At 39.5% G+C, this 26,815-nt stretch overlaps 2 protein-coding genes across 6 annotated transcripts in view; both read left to right on the forward strand.

Moving 5' to 3' along the window:
• Positions 1–8,703, forward strand: part of kif5ab (kinesin family member 5A, b) — an 83,311-nt gene extending 74,608 nt beyond the window's left edge. For 2 of the 4 annotated variants that reach the window (XM_088309642.1, XM_088309643.1), the window contains exons 28-29: positions 638–753; positions 7,125–7,267. In XM_088309642.1, coding sequence (XP_088165768.1) covers positions 638–753; positions 7,125–7,249 — 241 coding nt within the window. In that variant the 3' untranslated portion in view covers positions 7,250–7,267. Of the gene's footprint in view, positions 1–637; positions 754–2,553; positions 2,763–7,124; positions 7,268–7,294; positions 7,362–8,624 lie in introns of those variants that run through there. The other 2 variants (XM_088309644.1, XM_088309645.1) reach the window with 2 other exon arrangements.
• On the forward strand, positions 695–19,310 carry soat2 (sterol O-acyltransferase 2). 2 transcript variants are annotated; one of them, XM_088309651.1, is made up of 17 exons: positions 695–753; positions 7,295–7,361; positions 8,625–8,730; positions 9,023–9,090; positions 9,166–9,287; positions 9,505–9,558; positions 9,733–9,840; positions 10,470–10,752; positions 11,137–11,212; positions 12,030–12,114; positions 13,336–13,381; positions 13,468–13,597; positions 14,644–14,741; positions 15,404–15,502; positions 16,286–16,421; positions 17,583–17,728; positions 18,332–19,310. In XM_088309651.1, the coding sequence occupies exons 3-17, from the start codon at positions 8,646–8,648 to the stop codon at positions 18,386–18,388; spliced, it is 1,593 nt and encodes a 530-aa protein (XP_088165777.1). In that variant the 5' UTR covers positions 695–753; positions 7,295–7,361; positions 8,625–8,645; the 3' UTR covers positions 18,389–19,310. The 2 variants fall into 2 exon arrangements, with proteins under 2 accessions (XP_088165777.1, XP_088165778.1); XM_088309652.1 differs by having other exon boundaries at positions 9,038–9,090.
• Positions 19,311–26,815: the final 7,505 nt, after the last annotated feature.

Consider the following 26,815-nt stretch of genomic DNA (forward strand, 5'->3'; position numbering starts at 1 on the left):
CAATTTGAATTTCCATCTGTTCTTACGTCCTTGTGATCTCATGAAACGTCATCTTTCCCGGCAACCCCTTTTCCAATTGAAAATACGCATAAATCAAGAACGCTCAAAATACCGGTTCTCAGGATGCATTGATCAGTGACTTGTGAAGTTTTGGCTGGGAAAGTTTCCCAAGTTGCATTTTTGTCCTCCTATCCCAAAATGGCTTATTCAAAAGTAGAGGACAGGACTCAGGGTTGTAAGTTTTTTTTTTTTATATATATATAAATCTAAACACGTGACAACCATGAGGAACTACGGAATCACATCCTTAAGTTCTCTAAATACTAAGACGTTTTTAGGGAGTACGTGCTTTGAGACCGTTCTTACCAAGAGTTCGCACGAACAAACTCTGCGTTCTTGATAATGAGAAACGGCTATAAACTAGATTAACACTTCCATTAGCTAACCACTCCAAAACAATTAGCTCGATTAGCTAATTAACCAGCTCACACATACCGTACGTATGGATGGATGAATGGATAGATAAATCGAGTTTCCCGGCATGCACTATTTGTGTTTTACCATCACTGTTCTGTTTCCCTCACTGGGTCACTCTCAGTTCCACCATATAATGATGATGATGGTTGTGTTTGTCCAGCATGTGTATGAACGACAACAGCGTGTCCACCGGCGCCGTCTGTGACAATCAGGACCTGAGCAAACTGGGCACCTTGCACTCCGGAGGCCACCGCAAGCTAATAGAAAAGCTAGCAGGTAAGAAATCTTCAGCTGTCCTCAATAACGTCTTTCCCATTTTTTTGGCTTTGACCTGAGTCATCGTCAATCAACTTTGCCCTCCAGAATCCATTAGCACATCCATTCCCTTGAGTGCATGAAGTAACGCTGTTTGTGTCGTATGTTGTGTTCTTCATGCGGTTTCCTTTGCAGCATATGCTTACAAGCATACAAATAACTACAAATGTTTGCCGGCAGAGGAGGTTATGTTTTATGTCGGTGACATTGAGTGTGTTGCTTCACTCTTACACAAGGACAAGTTGTTTCATCTGTATTTGGATCTGAAATCCAAATACATTTTTACACATAACTCAAAAACCGATTTGGATTAAGCCTGATTTTTAGTGTCGGTGTAACCAAATGAAACATTGATGAACTTTATTATTATCATTCAAATCCTGAATTTGATTCAGTTCATCACTCTGGATCCAAGTTGTCGTTTTTTGTGGACATAATTTGAAACGTACGCTTTTTAAAGGATGCAGTGAGTGAGTTTACGTAGCCATCCAGATCCAAATCCAAAATTAGGTTCAATGTAAACGACACATGTTTTATCCGATTATGATCAGACCTTTTTGTTGTTGTTGCTGTTGAAACCAACGTGAGGATTTGGTGAAACATGAAACATTGTTAGCGTTTGATTAACGTCCAAATCAGGAATTTGGTTCAGTTTGGCAACAAAGTAATAATATTAATATTAATAATCCATATCTAAATTCTATATTGCATTAATGTTTTGGTCTAATCAAATGGGTCAGTTTGCACAAAAAAAAAAGGAAAATCTGATTTCTTTCTTACTTGGATATAGCTCAAAAACATGACTACAGATTTCATTGCCATTGTTTATTTATTTTATTTATTTGTGTTTGGCTACTATCCAGATAAAGATCCACCGTTTTATAATATGCGTATCAAAACCATATTTTTCTTCACGGGACTTATATACAGATTCAAATGTGTTTAGTTTTAGTATGACCAAACATTAAACATTTGGATTATCAGAAATTTGGTTAACCATTTTTAAAAACCTGTTCAGAACCACATTTTTTTATTTTAAATGGACATATTGACTTCATGACGTCATCTTAACCCAAGAACAAATTGATCATCCAGAACTGGATCCATTGATTAAGTGTGAACAAAATCATGATTTGATATTTATCACTTAAAACCTGAGTATGAATTTCAGCAACATCGCACGCGGAAAATTAACTGTTGACTGTAATCCAGGTTTAGAAGTGGATTCAGAATTTGAGTGAACACAACTTGATCTGGAACCAGATTTGTTTTTTTTTTTTTAAATGACCAGAACTAAAATATTGTTTGCAAATGCCAATGTGTGCTGCTTCACTATAATTCAATGACAAATTGACAAATTTGATGATCATCCAGATTTATTAGAACACTTTGAATTTCTTGACTTTGATTCTTTTTACGCTTTGAAGGCGCATACACCAATTAAATACGAAACGTGAGCTTGGAGCAGAGCTTGAGATGTTAGCCTAAATTGGTCTGCTGCATTTGACACTGTGCGGAGGCCACATGTGCCCCCCCCCCCACCCCCGGAGCGCTCCGTGCACGTCCCAAACACACCTCGCCATTTTCCTGGCAAATGCAAATGACGGTTGACACGTTCCCTCTGGCGAAGTGAGCTCACTTGGTAGCGTCTCCCCTTCTCTGCCATCTGCCTTTTGCTTCACTCCGATGTCACTCACTGATGCTCTTTTCCCTTTTCCCTTCCCTCTCTCTCTCTCTCTCTCTCTCTAAATCTGTATGCAGCTGACCAGCCATCTTTGTAGCTTCGTCCTCACCTGCTGTGACACACCTCCATCTTTCTCTTCCTATTTTGTAATGTCAAAGTACTGCGTATCACATGGCTGAAACTGGATGGAAATATGCAGTGCTAGTGGTGACCACTAGCGGGCGCTGTTTGTCATAATTGCCGATTACTGTTCTTATTTTTACATTTTATCATAACCATATTTCCTCAAATAGTGCCCCCTACTATAATAGAAGCAGTTCCCCAATCAGTTGAAGTAAGAGACTCCCTCAAATATTTATGGCTCCCCACAAAGGCATTAAAAAGTCAACTATCAAGCCTGTTTTTGAAACTCTGTTGCTAACCAAAACATCAGCAATTACTGATGCATATAAACAGTCTTGCAGTTGAATTAAAGTGTGGAGTTTTGCAGAGTGTTGAAAATTCCTTGAACTGAACTAACGATGATGTTTTAACTACTCTCACGTAGGGTTGCTCCACAATGTTGCGTTGCGGGTAGCTAAGCATCATGGTTTGGCTCAGGCTTCTTCGTTTGTTGCCCTTTTTTCATGTTTATTTTGTTTTAAACTCCAAATGTCACTCAACAATGGAGGCCTCACGCCACTACATGAGGCTGCTGTATTGATTTTTTTATTTTTTATGATACACATCTTTTTATTTTCAGCAGCGTTAATATGTACTCTACCTCCCCAAAGCCCATCCCCCACTCACCCCACCTAATCCCAGATGCTAAACCTGTGCTGGAAAATAAAAATACAGAGTCAAAAATATTTTTAAATATATACAAAAGGATAGAAATATATGAGAACATAGTAGTTTCCTTTTCACTGCTGGGCCTTGTCATTCTGGTGACTCAGACAGGAGTGAATTATGCATCTGTTAGGTCTATTTTTAGCCTTGGATGAATGCATGTTTTAGAGCGTACTCCCGGCAGTGTGCGTGCGTGTGCGTGTGTGTGTGTGTGCGTGCATTTGTGTTTATTGGTCCTTGTCAGCAGGATCAAAGAATATATACATATATATGATATCAAAGAGGATCAGGCTTATTCCCAAATGCGGATTTTGAAATGCTGCCAGGTTCAATAAACACACCTCCGCCAAAAGTGTCAATCACAATGTTCTCAAATGAACTTTTCTTTTCCCAAAAACGGCCAGTAAATTACGACTTTTTCTGTAAAAATTAAATGTTGATGCTTTGCATGACAATTCTAAATCACATATTTTTTTTGTATGTTTAGCAAATTTTCGGGAGTATAAATCACACTTTTTTCACAGTGTGACATGTATGTGTTAAAAATTCGAGCTTGGACACCCAAAATCCCCGTTACTTAATCATGCAAACTTTCTGCGCATTGTCTTTCTAGTTTAGCATGCGGCTTCCTTTACCCACTACACAGATTTGCAGCCTGAAAAGCTGCAACAACCGATCAGGATTGCACCTTTGGCCCCATGGCGACACAGAATTCTTGAACTCTTTCCTTCCGTACGGCCTGAAGTGTATTTCCGAACGCACCTAAAATTAAGGAACGGGGATTTGGGTGCGAGTTCGAGCTCTCTTGTTCTTGGTCTTGATTTTTGTAAAATACATTTTCCCAAATGTTTTTCCTCATCTTCATGATATATATTTTGATTTATAATCTGAGAATACGTTATCTGTTTACGGAGTGACCATACAAGCGCAGTGGCGAGGGTTGAAAAAACATTTTTTTTCTCATCCAGGCTTTGTAACATTATAACATCAAAGAAAGCACAGAGAGAGCTGGCAGGAATAGAAAGTAAAAAGTTACAAGAAGCACTTTAAAAAAAAACAAAACTACATCACCACTCTTAAAATGCCACTTTTTTCACCACAGCGCCATCTGCTGTTTGGGGTGATGTACTTCCTACCCCCCTTTGTCTTTACAATTTATCTTTATTTATTTAGCGCTTTCACAACAGCAGCTGAAGCTGTAACAAAATAATCGAAAACATCATTTCTTAAAATGAAATAAGTGAACAATTTAAGATAGCTTTAACTTCCTGAGACTTCAAATATACAGATTATCATCAATTGTGGGCAAACGCCAATTTTGTCATCTTTAAGTGCCGAAAAGAATCAAGATAAATTGATGTGGTTTTGATCAATTCTTGTCGAAATGAAGATCCAATTTTGACCACAAGGGGGCAGTTCATTAATGCGCTCAGCACTTCCTGGTTCATCTGCGCAACTCTCATTGAAAAATGTCGCAAATTGAGTCAGCCCACTCTGGTTCTCAGTGGATCAGTTATAATGTTGATTGGTTTAGTCAGGGTTTAAAGATGATGCCATGATGCAAAAGAACGGAAATAAATATGCGAGCCAATTATTTTTTTTAGAATGGTATTACTTCCACTTTAAGGAAAGAGTATTATTGTTGTTTATTTTGCTACTTTTTATTTATATGCCGCTGCTGAATGTGTGACATTTGTTGTCATTGGCTTCACTTTACTGTTTTGCAGAACGCTAAAAGATATCCTGACAAAAAATACATTTTTCATGATTATTATGCTCCTCAGTTGTAGTACCGATTAGTTGGGCTCATGATGACACTGGGGTTGGGCACACACACTCGTACCTACTTTCTGACCTCATCCAACTGTCTCTTGACTTTGGACCTCAAATGCAAGTTTAGCGCACCCTGGATGAGTCACGTTACGTGGGATTGATTAGTTGATTGATTCTTTTCGTCCGTCACACGCTCTCGTTTGCTGTCCCGATGAACAAGTCGGGATGCGAGGTGTGTGTTTGTGTGGAGACAAACGGAGGTGAGCTCTTGAATCCTGAGCAAGCCGGCTTTAGATTTTGAGTTTTTCAACAAGAATAGTGAGAGAGAAAATGAAGCACTTTATTATTATTATTATTATTACTATTATTATTATTTGTTTTTTATTCATTTCCACACTGTGTGAGCCTTTACACTGTGTTACAAATGCTGCATCTTTTTTTTTCTTTCTTTATTTTGTTTTGTCGAATGTATTGAATTTTACTCAATTTCATTTTCAAGTGATTTTAAATGTAAGTTTTATAACTCATTTTATTTCTATTTCTGCAATTTAATTTTTAATTTTATTTTTTAATGAATTTGATCCATTTTATTTCTTTATTTATTTTCAGCAACTGAGTTATTTAGTTAATTTTAACATATGTTTTTAGTTTAATTTACTTACAATACAACTATTTGTTAATCTACTTTTTTTTTTAAGTATTGGAATTTCATTTTATTTATTTGATTATTACTTTTTTTTTTTTTTTTAATTTTGCCAGCACGTTAACATAGTAGCAGTTAGCATAATTGCCTCACAATCCGGCGGTTGTGGGTTTCAATACAGGCTTCGGCCTTGCAGTTTCCTCCCACATTCCAAAGACATGCTTGTGAGGTTCATTGAAACTGTCCTTAGTTGTAAATTGTTTGTCTATACGTCTCCTGAGATTGGCTGGCCACTGGTTTAGGGTGTACCCTGCCTGTCAGCTGGGAGAGGTTCCAGCACAGCCATGGCTCTCGAGAGGAAAAGCAATATAGTGATGAAGCTGGATGGGTGGATAGTTATTTATTCAACTACTTTGCCCTTCATTTTATTTGTTTTATTTTTAATTGGTTTAGTTTGCCGTGCCCCAGTGTGAACTCAAGCAAACTTTGCTCAATCAATTGCAATGTGTTGACACAACCAATTGAAAGCATGTGTTGAATGGGAATAACCTCTCAATCACGAACAAGAAAAAAAAAATAGCAAAACAGCTACGTCCTAAACTTTCACTGTGATTGTAAAGCGTTTGGTGTGCAAAATGATATTGATTTGTTTTCAGACTTCTTGCTCTGTTTATCTCGATGAAAATACTGCGTCAAAGTCGCCAAGATGTTGTACCATCACGTTAAATATGCAGAATTAGAAGAATGACATGAATGTTGGAAAGTCCCCCAAAAAATGGTGACAAATTGTATGTTTGTATCATGTTGTATCGTTGCATTTCTTTCTGCCGTGTGATGTTGTGCATGCGGTGCTTTCCCTTTGTAGCAGAAGCTGACAAACACACTTGTCCCCCAATTCAATCTCCTTTCAATAAAAAAAAAAATAGACTGAGGGTGTCTACCGTGTGATTGTGTTCTGTTTGCAAGCCATGAGACACACGGTTGCAACAAAACAAATCAATAAGTAGAACAAGCTAATAAATTCAGGCTGCAAGGTGGCTGTAATTAGCTGCTGATGAGCTTTCACCCATCAGTCAGTTGTGTTAATTAGATAACGGTAAACTGTCCACATTTATACTCTATGGCACTCATTAAAATCCTCAATGGTTAAGATAATAAATAATTAAAAAGTATGTGTGTTCTTGCAATATAAAATCTAATCTATGAAAATGGTTCTTTATGGTTTTTTTTATTTAAAATGAAAAATAATACAATTAGCTATCCAAATAAATGCATTCGAACTTTATCATGCGCAAAATATTTTAATTTGATTGACAACGGCAGAAGAACCTCATCTTTCCGGTCCAATCTATTATGTAACAACGACTATGTTGTTGTTGGTGCCCCAAACTGGGACTCCTTCAGGCCTCTGCTCAATGACCTCACGCAACCAGCACCTATGGGGGAAGAACATGGCGACCGAGGGGTGTGTGTCCGTGCGCGGCGCTCAGGCCAGGAGCCAAAAGGGCAAAGTGCAAACTAGTAGCTGAGAAATGCACTTTTAATACATTGCTGTGTGATACACTCCGGCAAAGCTCTCTGCAGGAGGCGGCGGGTGAAAAGGTGTCTCGGACCCTGAGGACCTCCCGGGATTAGACCGCTGTGAGTATATCCACGTTATATAGAAATGATGATACATTGATGGAGGCAGCAAAACTGACATCAGTAGTGTAATAAATGATGAGTTTGCTGCTGCTATCATCACTTTAAAAGCATTTTCTGAAACGGGAGATTGCCATCGATTTTGTGTATAGCGCGATAAAATGCCATGAAGCTCATTCGAAAGATTTTTGGAGAGGCTATTTCCACTGAAGATGAGAAGTTTAGTTTAGCTGAGGACGGCTGATTGTGTATACTGACAGCTATTCAATTCTAATCCGATGTTTGCGCTGCATGATTTAATCTTCCTTTGCCTGCACAAGAAACTTCTGGCACAGTATTGTCGCTACTCCACATGTATTTTTTGGGAGCTGTGTCCAAAATACAAAACTAAAAAACGGTTTGTCCAACTACACTATCAGAGCATTTTATGTGAATTTATGATTTTATTATTGGGGTCAGCTGGGATAGGCTCCAGCATTCCCAGCGACCCCGTACAGGAAACGTGGTGTGGATGACATGATTCCTCTATTTTGATTTAGCTTGCTTTCCTCCAGTTGCGCAAACTTGACCTAACCAACTTCAATGAATTGAACGAACCCACAAAAGTTAAATGGCAGCAGCTCTAAAGGAAATTGAAACGATGAATAACAGTATTTTTATTACTGTGGCTATCGTTTACAACGTATCCTATTTTGGGATGTTTGAGGCAGTGTAAAACCTAATAATGAATAATGTTCAATGAATACCTTTGAGAGTTTCAAATCAAATAACTCTGAAAGCGCGCTGGGGTTGTCTCATGTACAATGTGCAGAGTTTGGCATTTGTTACCATGGCAACTGGGAAATAAATCAGCTAAACAACTATACTATGAGCTAAACGAATTAAGAAATGTACAGAAGCAAATAAATTCATTTTAATTAAGCAATTGTTCAATTCATTTTGGCTTACTTTACAAAATGTCCTCTTTAAGACGAAGAAAATAACTATTGTCATCAGCGAGACTCAGTTGCGAATACAACGTGAACTGCAATCTGAAGTTGAGTTCGGACGTTTCCGCTTTTGTTCGTGTTTACTATTATTTAGATGAGTAACTACTGATAACAACAGTCCTTATCGTTGCAAAAAGCACCGCAGGTGAACTCAGTTTAACGACCCTTGACCTTTTCATGTTAGGACACTGAGTGATGGTCCTGACAATAGTACATAATTCTACATGAAGTGTAAACTGTGGTTACTGAAAAGTTTCTGCTTCTACATGAGCAGAATCCACCGGTGAAGATCGTCATGGCAACCGCACAGCCAACCAACACGAATGGCGTGAGGCACAGGAGCGTCTCAGCCCATACGCAGGATGAGATATCCAATCCTGGTAAGATACCACATGATAAATGAAATATTCGAAGAGAAAGGAGATAATAATGTAGTCGTAGTTTGTAAACTATTTTTCCCAGTTTAGAAAATGGATGGATGGAATTTTGTTAGCATTTAGCAAGTAAGCTCATTGGCATTGAAATTATTTTGGCCTTTCAGTTTTAAATGATTTTGTTTTCGATTAATAAGTATTTTTCCACAACTATTTAATTGGAATAGAGAATATATAGAAAATAATCTCAATGCAATAACTTCATGATTATTTTGTTTTCTGGCTAATGATAAGCAAGCATGCTCTTCTACAGCTGTTGAAGGTGCAAAGATGGAGGATGTGGAACAGTGGAACAAACATGCGCAGGTAAACTCAGAACATCGGTCAACGTGTGATATTATACACAGCTTGTATTTTAAAATACGAACGTGTACCCTGCAGAGGGTGAAGGTGAAGATCCTGCAGCAAGTTCAGGATCAGCTGAGTGACATCCTCGACAAGGCGCTGAGCGAGCCTGTTCACGCGGCAGTCAAGGGGAACACGGCTAAAGTTGCTTCATCCAGGTAATCGTTGTGAATTGGTGAAAAAAATTAACGCAGAGCAGAAAATATGCACTGGTTCACTTGATATAATTATTGGTGACATTTTTGGTTCGTGGTGTGTTGTAAGAGTTTATTCTAAAATATATAACTGGGCTTAATAAATATCGTGAAACACATGTCTAGCTAAGCTGAGATATCTCTTAAGTGTTTGAAACACGTGAGTGTCTTTTTATTTCAGATCTCACAGGATGGACGACGGCAAAGTTTTTATGGACCGAGCGTCACTGCTAGAGTAAGCATGATTTTGCTGAATTAATTCAGAATCTTTCTAAATGATTGCGAAGATGAACGAAAAAACTACTCTTCATTTATTCCAGCAATAGTTTTTTTTTTCCAATTCAGTATCTTCGTGCCGCCCAACTGACAAAAATATAATAAGTATTCTGCTTACCACCCTCATCACCAGCGAGTTGTTTGAGATCAGCCACATCAGGACCATCTACCACATGTTTGTCGCAGTGCTGCTCATCTTCTGCGTGAGCACGCTGGCTGTGGACTACATCGACCAGGGCAGGTCAGTGCAAAGAACAAATATGGCCCAAAAGCGCCATATCAATCCATCTGAGTACCATCCGCATTTGAGATTCTGTTTGTGGATTCAATGTTTAGCTCTTGTTCGATGTACTCACTTTGATAGTATTGATTGTGATGTGGGAAAATTGCTGGGGAAAAAAAAGATGGGAGATGACCTTGATGGATTATGTTCTTACTCTTATTGGTGTCTTAAAGGGCTCTTTTCATATCGGAGTAGATAACGATAGGGGGTGGGGGGATTACTTAAGTTATGCTAAACACATTGCGCAGTCACCCATAAATTAGAAACCATCGACACATTGACTTTAACTTTTGAGATCTCCACAATAAATGCTCTCATGACATACAACAAAAGTTTGAACTGAAATTGATGTTGCCCCACTGAAAGCTTTAGACAAGAAAATATGGTTTGCTATTCCAAATGTGAATGTAAAAATTAAAAATTGATTATATAAGAAAGGGAATTGTTCATTGATTATAGTGTCATATTTGTTTTATTGTTTAATAAAACCCTTCCTTTATATTAATGGGATTAATATGCAAAAAATTGCCCCTCAAAATTAGAATGTTGGTCCTCAAATTAAGTATGCAAAACTGCTCCTTGTGCAGGTTGGTCCTGGAGTTTGATCTGCTCTTCTACGCCTTTGGCAAACTGGGAACGGTTGCCTGGGTGTGGGCACTCATGTTTATCTACTCCCTGCTTGTTCCCTACTACGTGCTTCTCTTTTGGGGATCTTTGTACCACCGCTGCGCCTCCAAGCTGGGGCTGTCTCTAGGCACAGCTTTGGTCCTGGCTGCCCTGCAGACCTCCGTTCTGGGACTGCTGCCGGTCTACGTGGTGGTGCGGCACCAGCTGCCACCGGCTTCTCGTTTCATCGTTGTACTCGAGCAGGTCGGTATGCAAATATTGTTTCGCTAAGAGTGATTAGATGACTTCAGAGATAACGGTTGTAGTAGGTCATTTTATCACACCGTTGTTTATGACCAAATGACATTGTTGGCAAGTCAGCCTGACTCAAGAGGTAATCCAAAATGGTTAGATAATGTTGGCAGTATGTGCAACACTTGTAATGATGCACTGGGACGTTTTAGTTGCACTTCTTTTGCACCGATACACAGGATGTTAAGAGTCATCAAGGTCAGGGAGATTGGCGATAAAATGCACTCTGTAAAGTGTGAACATTCTGTAAGATGACATATCTGTTACATTTGGATGTCCATTATGCTAGAGAAAATTGAGAAATTCAACAGTGTAACTTTTAAAAAATGTTTCCAGATTCGATTCCTGATGAAATGCTACTCGTTCATTAGGGAATCGGCCCCCGCCATTATGAAGAAGGCACCAAAACAAGGTAACGTTAAAAACAACGGCACGATACAATTACCGTACCCATGCCGTAGTTAATAATCCAGCGGAAGTCCCAAAGATGCAAACTCCACAATAATGGTGCAATTCAAAAGTTAAACGAAACGTGTAGTTCATCATGTGTGTTTGGCTTTTTGCTGCATATACGATGAGAAATGAATGAAATGAAAATAAATTCACCAATGCTATCATATGTTTTACACGGCATTTCTCATACTGTGACTCATTCAAACTGGTGAGCAGTTTTACTTTATTTTAGTTTTATGAGCCCACCCTGTGGTTGGCAAAGCAAAACTTTCAAGTCAAGTTGAGTTTTTGTGTACGTATGGCCCTTAAGCACAAGAGTCTCAAAGAGCTTTACAAGTTCACGGATGACAATTGGCAACATCCCCTGATATAAATAAGAACAATAAAAACTCATGTGCAACGCAAGCGCATCATACAATCATAAAACATGAATGATACTACCGTATGTTTTAACATAATCCACGTTAATATTTGATGCCGTTTCCATGAACAAACAATGTCTCATATATATGCCCAGGTGCAGAAGATAAAAAGTTGACAGAAGCATAGCAATTTGGTTCACAACAGACATTAAAGCAATTCAGTGGCTAATTTCACAGCAAATACTGACAATTTTGGTACTAGTGTCTTCAACAGTAAACGCAGCCAAAAAGGGCGAAAATTCCACATGATGGTAACCCCGAATCTTAAGAATTCACAAAAATCTGGAAACTTTTTTTTTTTTCAAACAGCATCAATAGCAGCCTTGAGAGTTTGATGCATTATATGCGTTTCAGGGGAGAAACTTCGATTCCCGACATGTTCCAGTTACCTCTACTTCCTTTTCTGTCCTACTCTCATCTACAAGGAATCGTATCCCAGGTAAGGCGGCTGTCTTCTCTCTTATATGTTCTAATGTATACAAACCTGAAGTCCGAATTCCCATGAAATGTATTTTTGGGAGGACTGGATATGGATGACTGAAGAGCCGGAGAAAACCGACACAAACATGGAGAGAACATACAAACTCCATATGGACACACAGATTGGAACCCACATCTCCTGCCTGTGAGGCAGGTGTTTCAACCACTAGTGAACAGGTCAACCTGTTTTATAAAAACGCCAATACAATATTCCTGCCTATTTTGGGATTTGGTACTCAACTATTTGCTCGTTTTATACTCGTTCTGTAATGCCAGAAGATGCCAAAAGATGGCAGCAAAGCATGTCTGATATAAAAGTAGTGCTTTGGCACCATCTTGGAAAGTGGAGGCTGGGGGGGGGGGGGGGGGGGCTGAGATTAATCACAGTTGTGCTGTTGGCAGCAGGGCCCTTTCCCCTTGTAGGGCATTCCTCGACTCCTTTGACTGATTTTAGTCAGAAACCTTCATGTAGTGGTTAACTAGTTCAAGCCGCTTCTTCCAAAGCTAACAAACCCCATACAAATTGTCTGACAACTGTCTGAATGTCTTGTTTAGTTTTTGTTTTATTCATAGGGAATAGTTGAGTTATTTCTCATTCAAGTAATTGATTGCCTCGCTTCATGATTACATATTCATGTCACAAGATGACAACTAACGAATAAATGAAGCTCAATTTACATAAAATTGCTTTTTTGGCACCACAATGCCACCAATTAGTACCAAATTGGCATAGTTGAGCTCCTGCATCTTCGCAATTTGTCATCTGTAAATTAATTTAGAATTTAGTCTTTATTTACCCACCTCCCCCTGCTTGTTTAATTTTTTTTTTTAAATCGTCCCATTATTTGCGTAACACCTTGCTTATTTATGTTTTGTCCCCAAAATTGTGCTCAGCTCATGAAGTGGATGTTGACACGTTTGGGACTTCAATCCTGTTCCTCAAGGGCCGGTCTACTGCCTATTTTCCATCTCTCCCTACAGCAACACACCTGATTCAATTGATCAAATAAATCTAGTTTCTGCAGACCAAGCTGAATATTATCATTTGAATTTAATCTGTTGCGGCAGGGAGAGGCGGAAAAGAGGACAGCAAACCTTGAGGAACAGGATTGTTACAGAAGAACAAATGGGTATGCATGGGTCGCTTCTCATGTCAATACTAACATGTATTTTCTTCCAGGAACACGCACGTCAGATGGAAGTATGTCGCCGTCACTGGGACCATGGTGAGCTGCGTTCATTACCCAGCATGCCGTTTCCCATCCCCTTAGAAGTCTGATTGCTTCCATATTTGGCGTCTTGCTATCCGCAGATATTGGGCTGCCTATTTTATGGCTACTTCATTTTGGTGCGCCTGTGTGTGCCCGTCTTCACGTCGGAGAGCGAACAGCCGTTTAGCAAGCGAGCCATGGTCCTCGCCGTGTTCCACTCCATACTACCAGGTTTCTACTTATTTTTGGCACTGTGGACACACACCAATGTTCACATTCCTTCAGAAGCCAAACAGTCACAACCTCTCCGTTATCTCTTATCAGTGAGAATCAGTGAATGTTTAACCGCGCTATTATGCGAGTAGATCAGGTCAACATCACTGAAAGGAGTGTTAGGGTTTCTCTTCATGAGAGTTGAGAGCATTACATCATTGGAAAGACTAAATAGGTTCTGGGTTCGAGTCGATCCCAGCTGTCGTCGGGCAGTAGGCGGGGCACACCCTGGACTGGTTGGCAACCAATCGCATGGCACACAAAGACAAACAAGAATCCATGCTCACACTCATACCTAGGGACAATAGAGTGTCCATTCAACCTACCATGCATGTTTTGTTTTTTTTAATGTGGGAGGAAATCGGAGTACCCGGAGAAAACCCACGTTAGCCATTGTGCGAACCAGTCGTTCACATTTTTTTTCAAGAAAATAAATACCGTATTTTCCGGACTATAAGTCGCTACTTTTTTCCTAGATTTTGAACCATGTGGCTAATACAACGATGCCGCTTTTCTGTGGATTTTTGTTTCACAGGTAGGGGTGCTCCATAGTTCAGAAAATACGCTAAATAAACTGTTTTAAAAATCTGTTTATGTCCCTTTATGTGCATTCACAGTACAAAATCGTAAAAAACAATTTTTATTCAAAATAAAAAACTGCAGCTTATAGCCTGGTGGCTTCTATCTTTTTTCCCCCCTGAAAACTAAATAAAACTGGACATTTTGCAAGATTACAATTTTTTTCAACAAACAGTCTACCTGTATGTAAATTCACAATCGTTTCCTCGATTTTTTTTTAAAGTAGAATTTTTTTTTTATCTCAAGAAAAATTTAATTAAAATAAAGTACATTTTCTTGGGGTAAATCTATGGGATTCAAGTAATGTTTTTAAGAAAAAAAAAACATAATTTGAGGGGAAACATCAAAATCTTACAATTATTAAACTCATAAAAAGTCATAATCTTGGAAGGTTCAAGATCTATTTCATGCTAACCGTTTTTCAGGTATCATGCTGCTGCTGTTGTGCTTCTTTGCCTTCCTGCACTGCTGGCTCAACCTCTTTGGGGAGCTGCTCCGATTTGCTGACAGAATGTTCTACAAGGTCAGTAACACAATCATTTAAAAAAAGAAAACACCAAATAAAATGAATGTTTGAAAAAAACAGCAGTGACCTCCTAATGTCCGCTTTCATCACGTTCTATTGATCCAATGGGAATAACTGGTTTGATTGAGCAAGCAGTCCAACACATCCCCCCACTTTGTGATCAATACCAATAGATCAATGAGTCCCTCGGCTCGATTTCAAATCACCAGCGCATAAACGTTTTTTGTTTTTTTTAGCAATGAGAAATAACACTCCTGATTTACGACGATGTTGATTGTGGAAGCAAAAAAAATGGAGTAATTGTATTTGCTGTCTAATTGTTGAACAAGGTGAAAGAAACATTCTTGGCAATCATTTGTTTTTGTCCTAAACAACGCTATTGATTTCGACCCTTTTTAGCTTTTCAGGGGGTGTGCTGGCACGCAACTAGAAATATATTGCTTCTATTGCTGGCCATGTGACATGTCAAACACTTCCTTTGTTTTTATTCTGAAGAGCATGAATGTGTTTGTTCATTTGTGGGGGTAGCAAAGCTCTTATTGGTTTTTAGTTTAATTACCAGGGACTGAAGAAGCTTGTTTTGTCAGTTGTGGTACATCTGTTGTCAGCGTGAATCTAAAACCCAAGAGAATAGAATTTCTAATTGTCTTGTTCCACAGGACTGGTGGAACTCGACGTCTTTTGCCAACTACTACCGCACGTGGAACGTGGTGGTGCACGACTGGCTCTATTACTACTGCTACACGGACTTCCTCTGGGTAAGAGGCATACTACCAGACTACTCGAGATCAACTCAAGGGATTAACGTTGCATTTTGAGGGGAAAAAGTGTGATTTTTCAAACATTTACAAAAAAATTACCAAAACCTTTTTTTTCTACACTAAAATTTTGTAACTAAGTTTTGTTTTGGGGGGAAAAGAATTGCAAAATTTTATTTTTGGGGGGAAAGTGCTAATTTTATGAGATTAAATTTTTTTTTTTTTACTTTATTTGATGAGATTAAAGTAGTATTTTTAGAGAGATTATTCTTGAAATATTTCAATTTTAAATTGTATTTTCTGAGAAACTGTTGACAATACATTTTATAAAATTGCAATATTTTTGGGGGATAAAAATTATTTTACAAAAGTCAGATTTTGGGACGGGCAAATCGTAATTTATAAATTTAAAAATCTACTTGATGAAAAAAAGCAATGCAATATTTAAACAGTAGTTTATTAAATACAAAACATTTCTTATAAATGGTATTTTTTTCTCAATTAAAAATGATAATCTGATGTCAATGAAACCATATTTTGAGGGAAAAAACATTATATAGTCTGTTTTTGCTTAACGTATTTTTGTAGATTTTCTTTCAGACACATAAAAATTGAAGTTGAATTATTTTTAAACTAAATTTCATTATTTTGTAAAATTGAAATTGAAATGAACCGCTGTGAACCGTAAAAACAAGGAGTTGTGTCTTCACCCTCTGGGAATGATGAGCAAAATCCATAAATATTGACGTCATGTCTCTAATTATCCGTTTGCAATCCCCGCAGCTGTCAAAAAGGAAGTTCCGCACAGCCGCCATGTTGTCCGTCTTCATCGTGTCGGCCGTGGTGCACGAGTACGCCTTGGCCATGGGCTTTGGATTTTTCTATCCCGTCATGTTTTGCCTCTTTGCCATCTTCGGAGGTAACCCACAAATTCATTTTAGGAATGACGGAGTACCGCATTGTTTTGTTTGTTTTAAGCACCGTATGAGAGGCTTTGAAGTTGGAGCGAATCATAAGAGGCACCTTTGAAGTCCCCTTACTGAGGATACTATTTCATTTTTTCTATACTACTTTTATTTATTTCACTTGTTACATTGCTTTAAATGGCATTTGTTTAAAAAAAAAAACACCCAGTATGTATATAAAACAGATATAAATATATATGAAAGATTGTTTTTATTTATTAGATAGAAATGGTTCAAATGTCAGTATTATTAGATTTGATTAATATATATTATCAATAACAACAAAAATGACAATGCCAAGAGTGATAATAACACAATAAAAGGAAAACATGAATAATCAAATCAAATTTTAAATAAATCTTCACTCAATAAAAATATGTATTATCATTATTGTTAGATTATTTGTATTGTTTATTAGTGATGAGACTTGGAATTATTGTTATTAGATATGACTAAATATCAATATTCAATAGAGATAACGTTGGAGTTGCAGACAAAATATAATTAGAAAATGCTCACTAATTATTTATTGTTAATAAAACTTTTACTATGACTTATTTAGAACGGCAACTGAATGGAGAAGGTAACAACTTTTCATTGCCACTACTGTGAAGCCACAGAGGACGACAACACAATTTTTTTTTTTAACCAATGTGCATTGCGGTATCTTAATATATAGTATTTCATGCTCAAATCATATTTAAAAGCTCTTCGCTTCAATAACAAAGTTTTTTTTTCTTGTGCAAAGAGCTATCATTCAGAAATCAGCTCACTCCAAAAATTTATATTATTGAGGTTTAAATGTTTGTCCTTCATGTCATTCCAAATGTGCCTAAAAAAATAATAAGCCAACTGTATTTGTAGTACAGGGCAGTATTAAGACACAGTTAAGCAATATCTGTCATCTAGTGGTGAATGATGACAACTTAAAACTACACAGTGCACCCTGCTATTTGCGACGGACAGAGACCGAGCCGCCCATGATAATGCAAATCCGTTTATAATATATGAAATGCATTTGAATTATTTATTTATTCCTTTTTTGTAAACCCAAAAATGTATTCCAAAAACTCGGAATCAGTCTTAATCATCACGTGTTGTTGTCGTCGTTTCAGTTGTCTTTAACTTCACCATGAACGACAAACGTCAGAGCCCCGTGTTCAATATCATCATGTGGGCGTGTCTCTTCCTGGGTCAGGGCGTCCAGGTGTGCCTCTACTGTCAGGAGTGGTATGCTCAAATACGGTGTCCTCGCACCGGGGTACGAAACACGCACACACCAAAACACGCATGCACCGTACAGTATTTGATTTTCATTTTTTTCTACATTTTCTGAGGATAAACTGGTCATTTTTAGAGACCAAAAGTCATCATTTTAGAAATATTGGATGTGATCAGATTTTCCTTTTCATTTATATTCATCTGTGTTGACAATACAAAACATTTTTTCCCCACAAAAACTGTTTACATTACCTATAGAAGTAATCCTTTCACAGCTCAGTGACCTGAACTCCTATCCACTGTTTGTAGAACATTATGGATCATTGTTAGTTGAATAATCAATGCAGCAATATTTTCAGAGCCTCTATTGGTAGATGATGCGTCTACGGCACACAATGACATGTCCAGTATTTAACCTTGGAAAGCCTCCAATGTTTGATGAAGCTGAGGATTTACTGAGCAGATGGCGTACTTAAACTCCTTTAAGTACGTCCGGCCCCCAATTCATGGTTGAGGCGTCCAGCGGCGCGCTGTCCCTACAATGAGATTAAAATATAACGTGCTAATAAAAATCAAAAGCAGGATTATATGTGTATACGGTTAATAGAAAGATTTTTTTTTTTTTTTTTTTGGGTGAGTACAGAATAGCTTTTGGGAGCTGGTGACGCCTCGATCCTGGTCGTGCGGCTACCAAAGATGAACGGGGGAAGATGGAAAGCCACGAGGGTCAAGAAGGACTGAATCATCGTGGAGGTTACGATTGCTCAAATCACTCGAAGGCGGGGCTGCGCAGCCTTATTTCCAACAGCGGCCATTTTAAAAGGCCAAACCAAAAACATGGTCAGTCATCTTGTTGACTGAATTATATATTCTGTATTTATTTCTGGCTTCAGTCTTTTTCAGAAATTGTTGTTTCTGATAGAAAAGAAAGCATAATTTTACAAAAATAAATTGTTTCTTTTCAAGGAAAAAAAAGTCAGCATCTTAAACCAGAGTTCAGTGTTATTTTTATAGTAAGGCGAGATTCAAGTTGTCATTTTGTGGGCCGAAAGTCGAATTTTTGGAGGAAAAAAGCTAATTTTTATGATAGTTTTAAATGGGAAAAACATGTCATGAGACAAAGGGTTCTCAGATATCGTATTTTAGGTTGAAAAAAAAGAAATTTTTTTTTTCAGGAAAAAGTTATAATATATATTACAAGAGTAAAGATTTTTTTTAAACACAAAAAAGTCAGAATCTTACATGAAATGCAAGTTGCAATTTATTTTTGGGGAAAAAATAGTATGAGTCATTTTTTCCAGAGGGATTTTACATAATTTAAGTATTCTTTTGGAGGGGAAAAAAATGCCCAATTAATTTGAGGGAAAAAAATCCCATTGTAACAAGTGATCTATCATTCATCTGGCTCAGTCCTCCGAAAAAATATGATGCAACAATGTAACAATGTTTAGCGTGATAATCAACTAGGTGCTGCAAGACTGCCTTTACTTCTGTGTCATGTTTACTCAAGCCAAATACTTTGTATACACTTGAACCTCTCACATGTAGTTGAGTACAAAAACATGCAAGGAAATGTACAGTTCTTTCTCATTCTTCATTGTGGGAATAAAACAGGACCGTCATTGTTTTTCCTACTCGATCTGGTGAGCCATTTCACCCGCAAATACCTGCAGTGTATGTGTGTACTTGTGTTTTTAATCCCACCGTGGTTGAGGTCGAGCAACACAGCAGTATTGACCTTCTTATCGTCTGTCACAAAGCTTGTCTGTGATGTCATCATAGAGGAAGAGCAGGATTAGCATTGGTGCACTGTTTGCATTAGTGATGTCATTCTATGTAGACTGATACACTGTTAATTCCTGTGCACTGCAACACACAGCCTCTCTTCCATGTACAGTAATAGTTTTACATATCGTAGGTGTGCTGCAGTATTTAAGAATAGTCTAAATTGTTGCTATTGTACAAAGGATAATAAAGCAAATTATAGAATAAAAGTGGTATGTAACGGTACGAAGTTGTATCTGAAAAAAGGATTTGTAAAAAAATGTAATATCTAAAAAAAAAATAGTAGCAATTTTTATATACTTGGAGAAAGTAACATTTTCACGACACATTACAGGATTAAAAAGTAGTCTTCTGAAGATTAAAAAAAAAAAATGGGTTTAGCGCACCATGTAATTTTCCCAAGAGAATTGTGTAAATATTACATTAGTGTTTAAAACATCTCAAAGTCTGATTTTTTTTTTACAGCAAATATCTTAATGTGAGAATAAATGAGAAATTTTATGGCGAAAATTTGTTTTGTTTTCCTTGTTGATTTATGTTTTATGAAAATTTGATGTAAATTTGAGATGAAACTTGTATCCCGGTATTTTTTTTCCAAAATTGCATTGTTTTTAAACAAGCCTTCATTTTATGAGAAAAAAACGTCACAAATTCATGTTTTCTTTTGTTTTTTTAAAAGACAATATTCCATTCCACAATTTTTTAAGAAAAAAATTGAAATATTTCACGATTGTCCTGGTCCTTTTTGTGGGTGTGTTGGGGGAATTCCAGTAACTTTGAAGTTTAAAATTTTCATTTTTCAGTGACAAAATTCTAGTATTGCAGAATTGAATAGAGCGAATGGGGCTTGTGTTTTGTATCTAATATTGTGGCCAAAAAGGTATAGGCATGCTTGTTTTTTTTTTAATTTATTTATTTTTATATAATGAAAAGCAGTACACGGACTGCTGAGTGACTGTTTGGCTCTTGAGCTGTTGGCTAAAGCCTGCTTGGTATCCAACAGTGAATTTTTGATTTGGATTTGGCTTTGGAAGACAAACCCCCACCCACAACCGCAATGCAGCATCTCGCAGCGCCCCGGCAAAAACGCAAAACCTCTTCTGCTGGGCTGCCGTGTTGTTTTTACAAGAAACGTTCTCAAAGGCACAGCATATGTGACATGCAGAGTGGTGTATTATTCACTGCAGTAAAAGCACCATAACAGACGCTTTAAAAAATGCATTCAGGGTGAAGTGAAATATGGTTTATTAATGTTGTTTTACCACATAAATGCTGCATAATAACCATTTTATACCTATATGCACGCGTTAGTAGATGTCTGTGTTTATGTGTTATGAGAATTTGCGCAGGCTGTGTCTATATGTTGTGAGAATTTGCACAGGCTACATCTATGTGTTATGAGAATTTGCACAGGCTACATCTATGTGTTATGAGAATTTGCACAGGTTGTATCTATGTGTTATGAGAACGGGAATAATTGGAAAGAATTCGTACAGGGCCTAAGCACCAGGAATGTCTGACTCATGTGAAAAGGTACAGTTGATAACGAAAAGGGAGTGAGGATTGGCAGAGGCCAAAGTTGTGCGAAGGGCCATGCGAACCATCAAAGCGCACTCGAACGGGAGGGGTTGGGATGAAATATTGGCTATAAGAATGTGACGAAGGCAAAACGAAAGTAGAGTCGGCTGAGGGTTTTACGCGCGGACGCCCAGCATCGTATTTTTTGCTCGCATTACTGAGGACGCCGGGGCTCTCCGTCCTTCCAGCACACGGTAATGAGATTTATGTCTTGCATGTAATCTATGAGCTGAAATACAATTGTTGCTTGCTTGCTTGCTTGTACACTTTATACTGTGGGTTAAATAAAATGTGCCGCTTGTTTAACGCAGTGAAGTGTTTGTTGTCCATGTAAGTCGCCGACGATCCGCGATCCTGAAGTTAATAATAAGTCATAGCAATTGATCTGAGTTGTGACTATTATATTATTTGATACTGTAATTGATTGTAAGCAGTGTCTACTCAAGGGCTCACGCTTGTCTGATTGGACATAACAGACAGCTTAACCCATTGTAGCCTGACGATTGGGCATCAGTCTCGCTACTAGTCACTCTTATTGATGCTGTAATTGATCATAAGCAGTATCAGAAATTGTTTCAAAACATTTTTGGCGTTGTCGGCAGGATCTCGGGAAAACTGCGACTTGGACATGGCTTGTTGTTTGAGTAAGAGTAAAACTTTGGATGAACCCGAGGGGGGTTTTGCTGACTGCGTCTCGGGAGTGCCGGGGTGGGACAGTCGTGAGTTTAGAGGACCCGAAGGGGGGTTTGCTGACTGCGTCTCGGGAGTGCCGGGGTGGGACAGTCGTGCTGACTGCGTCTCGGGAGTGCCGGGGTGGGACAGTCGTGAGTTTAGAGGACCCGAAGGGGGGTTTGCTGACTGCGTCTCGGGAGTGCCGGGGTGGGACAGTCGTGCTGACTGCGTCTCGGGAGTGCCGGGGTGGGACAGTCGTGCTGACTGCGTCTCGGGAGTGCCGGGGTGGGACAGTCGTGAGTTTAGAGGACCCGAAGGGGGGTTTGTTGACTGCGTCTCGGGAGTGCCGGGGTGGGACAGTCATGAGTTTAGAGAAATTGGGAAATTGTTGACGCGGAATGGGGGACGCCCTGGTCCGTGGGTTAACATGCCAGTGGGGGCCAGCCCGACGTCAGTTAAGGATTTACTGACTCAGGTGGTGGTCTGTAAAAGAGCGCCTTTGGGGGGTGTGCGGAAGATGATGTGGATTTGTGCAGAAGCATGGCGGGAGAAGAAAAAGGCGTTAGACGCTGCTCTCCTCGCTGGTGCGCGTAAAGATCAAGAAATTCTAATGCAGAACAATAAGATCGAAGAACTAGAGAAGGAAATATCTAGATTAAATTCTGTGTTGGAAAAAACAATTGTGCATATTTCCAAGAAAGCACGAGCTAACCAGCGGAAAACTGATCGCCGCGTTGAAACGCAACAAATACGGGCGTTTACGAGAGATCTTGCGGGCGAATGGGAGCCGGAGGGCTGGGAAGGAGATATATGGGGGGATGGTGACGTTGAAGTAACAGCCCCTGCCACCGGGCAGTCCCTCTATCCAAAATTATCACATTTGCAAATAAAACCGATAGCACGCAGGCGTGAAGAGCAAAATGTGGTATTGCCTATTGTGGATGTCGAGCGGGATGCTAATGGGGTTGTCGTAGTGGACGCTGAAGGAAACCCCATTGTGCGGAGACAGGAGTTTCCTCAACCCGCACCGCGAGTAACTGTAACTAAGGAAGATTATTCACAGGACGAAATCACACAAATTTCCACCAAATATAAACAGCGTGGTGGGGAGCCCACTGACTCATGGATCAGACGTCTGTACGAGGAAGGTGCAGATGCAATTGGGCTGGATCAGGGGGACAGACGCGCTATGTGGAGAGCGTTAATAGACGCGGGAGTCCCTCATTCGGAGATTGATGGACAATCAAACGAGTTTTTGATGGCCAGGTGCAGACAAAGAGGACTTAAAGTTAATTGTTTGCGCTTTGAAGAACGATCCGGTCGTTCTGAACTTGCAGAATTGGCAGGACTGCTTAAAGATATGATGAAACCAGCTGTGCCCTCTGCCCCTCCCGTGGAGGGGAACAGAGAGGAATGTTTGGAAAGCAGCAGTGAGGATGAAAGGTATGTTGCAGCCGTTCGAAGAGGAAAAAACAAAGGCAAGAGGTCTCAAGTCTTTGATCTCTTAGGATAGGATGAAGGTCAAGCCTTTGTTGCCAGCCAGTCAAAATTGTCAGAACGATGGAGTGTCGGTGATATTCGACCCCATGTAAAGCTAGAAATTTATTGGAATAATTCGGTTCAATGTGTTTTGGCACTGGTTGACACAGGGGCGGAGGCCTCGTTGATTCAAGGAAATCCCAACAAAATGAAGGGCACCCTAGTCCCGTTACAAGGAATAGGGGGGCAAATTATAAATGGAAAGGCAGTAACTTTGCCTTTGAAAATTGGACACATGCCAATTCGGAAATATGAAGTGGTGGTTACACCCATCGCAGAATGGATAATTGGAATGGACATACTGGCTGGAATGACCTTGCACCTGAAAGGGCAGTAAAATCGCCCAGTTGGTAATAAAACCGTGCAATATGACAACAGTTCAGGAAATTCCTAAACCAGTGATAAGATCTGGATGAGGCTCAGGGGGCTTTGGCTCAACCGATAGGGCCGGAGCTAAGGTTTGGGTAAAACAAAACTCAGGGCCCCCCCGGGCTGCTGAGATAATTGCACAAGGAGACGACGCTACAGTGAGCGTCTTATTTGAAGGAGAATAAAAATGTGTTATTTACGTGAAAACTAATCTGTGCCTTTCAATTGTAGGAACTAACTGTGTTCATTACAGCCGGTGTGGATGACGTGGTGGGAGTTGTTTGTGGGACGGGCCGGCAACGGATCAAGACGCCATGGCCGTTATCGAAGTCCGGTACGGTGGTGTCGGCTGCTTGGTCATCCTCTTCCTTGACCTTGGTGCCATCGTCCAACTCTCCTGGGAGCAAACGACCGGACGCCTTCTGTACCCCCGAATGCAGGGCCCGCTGTCATGGAATCTGACCGGCAGTGAGAGGGTCAAGGGGGTCAACGTGACCCAGGATGGAGTGACGTGTCCGGGGGGCGGGCTGTGTGCGGTGGCCAACCTCACCGCTGATGCAGTATTCTGGAGTCCTGGAAAAGAATCAACCCAATGGCTGTTTCGTAACGGAACTAGAATCTGGATCAAGTCCAGGGTGGAGCTGTGCGCAGTGAAACCAGGTACGATGGAAGGAGATGTCAAGAGCTTTTGGTTCAGAGTAGAGTGTGATCCGACCCGTCAAGGAAAGAACTGGACCAAATGACTCATCCCAGAGAAGGGGAGAGGCGTTAGTAAAGCGACCCCCCCCCCCCCCACACACACATTACAAACACCCAGCTGGTACCTATAATTGATACATGTACACCCTTGGCACAATCAGCAATAACTACGAAAATGTATTGTATTTCCTGTTTTTCCCACGTGTGTTCGAAAGAAGAGAGAGTGTTAACACGACACCTTATTGGGGGGAACCGGAACGTTATTGGGGGTATCTAACACCATTGATAATGAAGTGACACGCTATAAATTAGCTGGGACCGGACAGGGAACTCATGATGCCCTACTAAAAGTAGGAATGTGGCTTCCTAATTCAATAGTGGGACAAAACGAAAATGCTAAACTGTGGCAAAATGTATTTAAATGGGAATTAAATATGTGGAACGCCACTAGTGAAGTGTTAACCAATGTAACTAAACAGCTAAACTGGACCACATGTAGCATACAAAACCTACATGCGCAGACGCAAAAAGAGCGTTTCGTACGAGTAATGACTACAGGAAATTACCAGGAGTGGCGTAGTGTCTGGAATATATCATCTGAGTTGTGGTGAACCCAAACACAAACCAGACCTTTAATACCGATCTTTGCGAAAACACTGATAAAGGACTAGCTTGTAAATTGCATCATGAATTTGTTAATCCTTGCTTAACCAACGTAAACTTCACCTTGTGCGATTGGTCGAGGGAACCTAGTAGGGACATTTTGTGGCAGGTGGGGCCGCATACCTCAGTGGGGAAACGGGACGTATTGGTTGACAAATTACGGCTGTACAATGGGAAGTGCTACGCACACCATGGCAAATCTCTTTGGAGCGTTTCAAATGCGCATTGGAACGATCCACTGAGGTAAAGAAATTGATAAAGTCACATGCGTCCAATGTTTCCCAACTGATGGTATCGACATTGCATGCTGCTAAAATCATTCAGCAACAGTCTGCTCATCATTGGTGGGACATATTTTCAGGCTTGTCACAAACTGCTAGGGCAACGTTGCTTCCACCAATGATTTTGGTTTTAATAGCTATCGCTTTGACTACGCTATGCAATATTGGAATTTGTGTTTATGTTCGACGAATTCGATTAGAAGTAGAAAAAGAAATATATCATTGCATGGAACCATGAGAATAAAAATTGAAACTGTCAATTCTTGGTATAACCGTTATGTGTGTGAACTAACTTTAAATTTAGAAGAAGAAGGGCATATCTTTGAATATGTCCGCCGGATTGGAAATGAATATACCAGGCGAGAAATCCATTGTACCACGCACATTGACATGTTGACTCATGTGGTGGTAAATGTTTTACAGGATCATTGGTTTTGCTTTGCTCACTCATATAATGTACCATGGTTTCAGTGGATATTGGATAATTGGGAACAACACGTTAACGGGTTAATAAATTAGTGGAACCTGTTTGCATCAATTGGTGGTAAAACACCAGGAGTGGAATGAAGTGAAATATGGTTTATTAATGTTGTTTTACCACATAAATGCTGCATAATAACCATTTTATACCTATATGCACGCGTTAGTAGATGTCTGTGTTTATGTGTTATGAGAATTTGCGCAGGCTGTGTCTATATGTTGTGAGAATTTGCACAGGCTACATCTATGTGTTATGAGAATTTGCACAGGCTACATCTATGTGTTATGAGAATTTGCACAGGTTGTATCTATGTGTTATGAGAACGGGAATAATTGGAAAGAATTCGTACAGGGCCTAAGCACCAGGAATGTCTGACTCATGTGAAAAGGTACAGTTGATAACGAAAAGGGAGTGAGGATTGGCAGAGGCCAAAGTTGTGCGAAGGGCCATGCGAACCATCAAAGCGCACTCGAACGGGAGGGGTTGGGATGAAATATTGGCTATAAGAATGTGACGAAGGCAAAACGAAAGTAGAGTCGGCTGAGGGTTTTACGCGCGGACGCCCAGCATCGTATTTTTTGCTCGCATTACTGAGGACGCCGGGGCTCTCCGTCCTTCCAGCACACGGTAATGAGATTTATGTCTTGCATGTAATCTATGAGCTGAAATACAATTGTTGCTTGCTTGCTTGCTTGTACACTTTATACTGTGGGTTAAATAAAATGTGCCGCTTGTTTAACGCAGTGAAGTGTTTGTTGTCCATGTAAGTCGCCGACGATCCGCGATCCTGAAGTTAATAATAAGTCATAGCAATTGATCTGAGTTGTGACTATTATATTATTTGATACTGTAATTGATTGTAAGCAGTGTCTACTCAAGGGCTCACGCTTGTCTGATTGGACATAACAGACAGCTTAACCCATTGTAGCCTGACGATTGGGCATCAGTCTCGCTACTAGTCACTCTTATTGATGCTGTAATTGATCATAAGCAGTATCAGAAATTGTTTCAAAACACAGGGTCAGAGCAAAGAAGACCATGGATGTACTAACATTTTGGG

The sequence above is a fragment of the Idiotropiscis lumnitzeri genome, chromosome 11 (assembly GCF_059441095.1).
Source record: "Idiotropiscis lumnitzeri isolate Australia: NSW breed Sydney's pygmy pipehorse chromosome 11, RoL_Ilum_1.0, whole genome shotgun sequence".
Lineage (NCBI taxonomy): Eukaryota > Metazoa > Chordata > Actinopteri > Syngnathiformes > Syngnathidae > Idiotropiscis > Idiotropiscis lumnitzeri.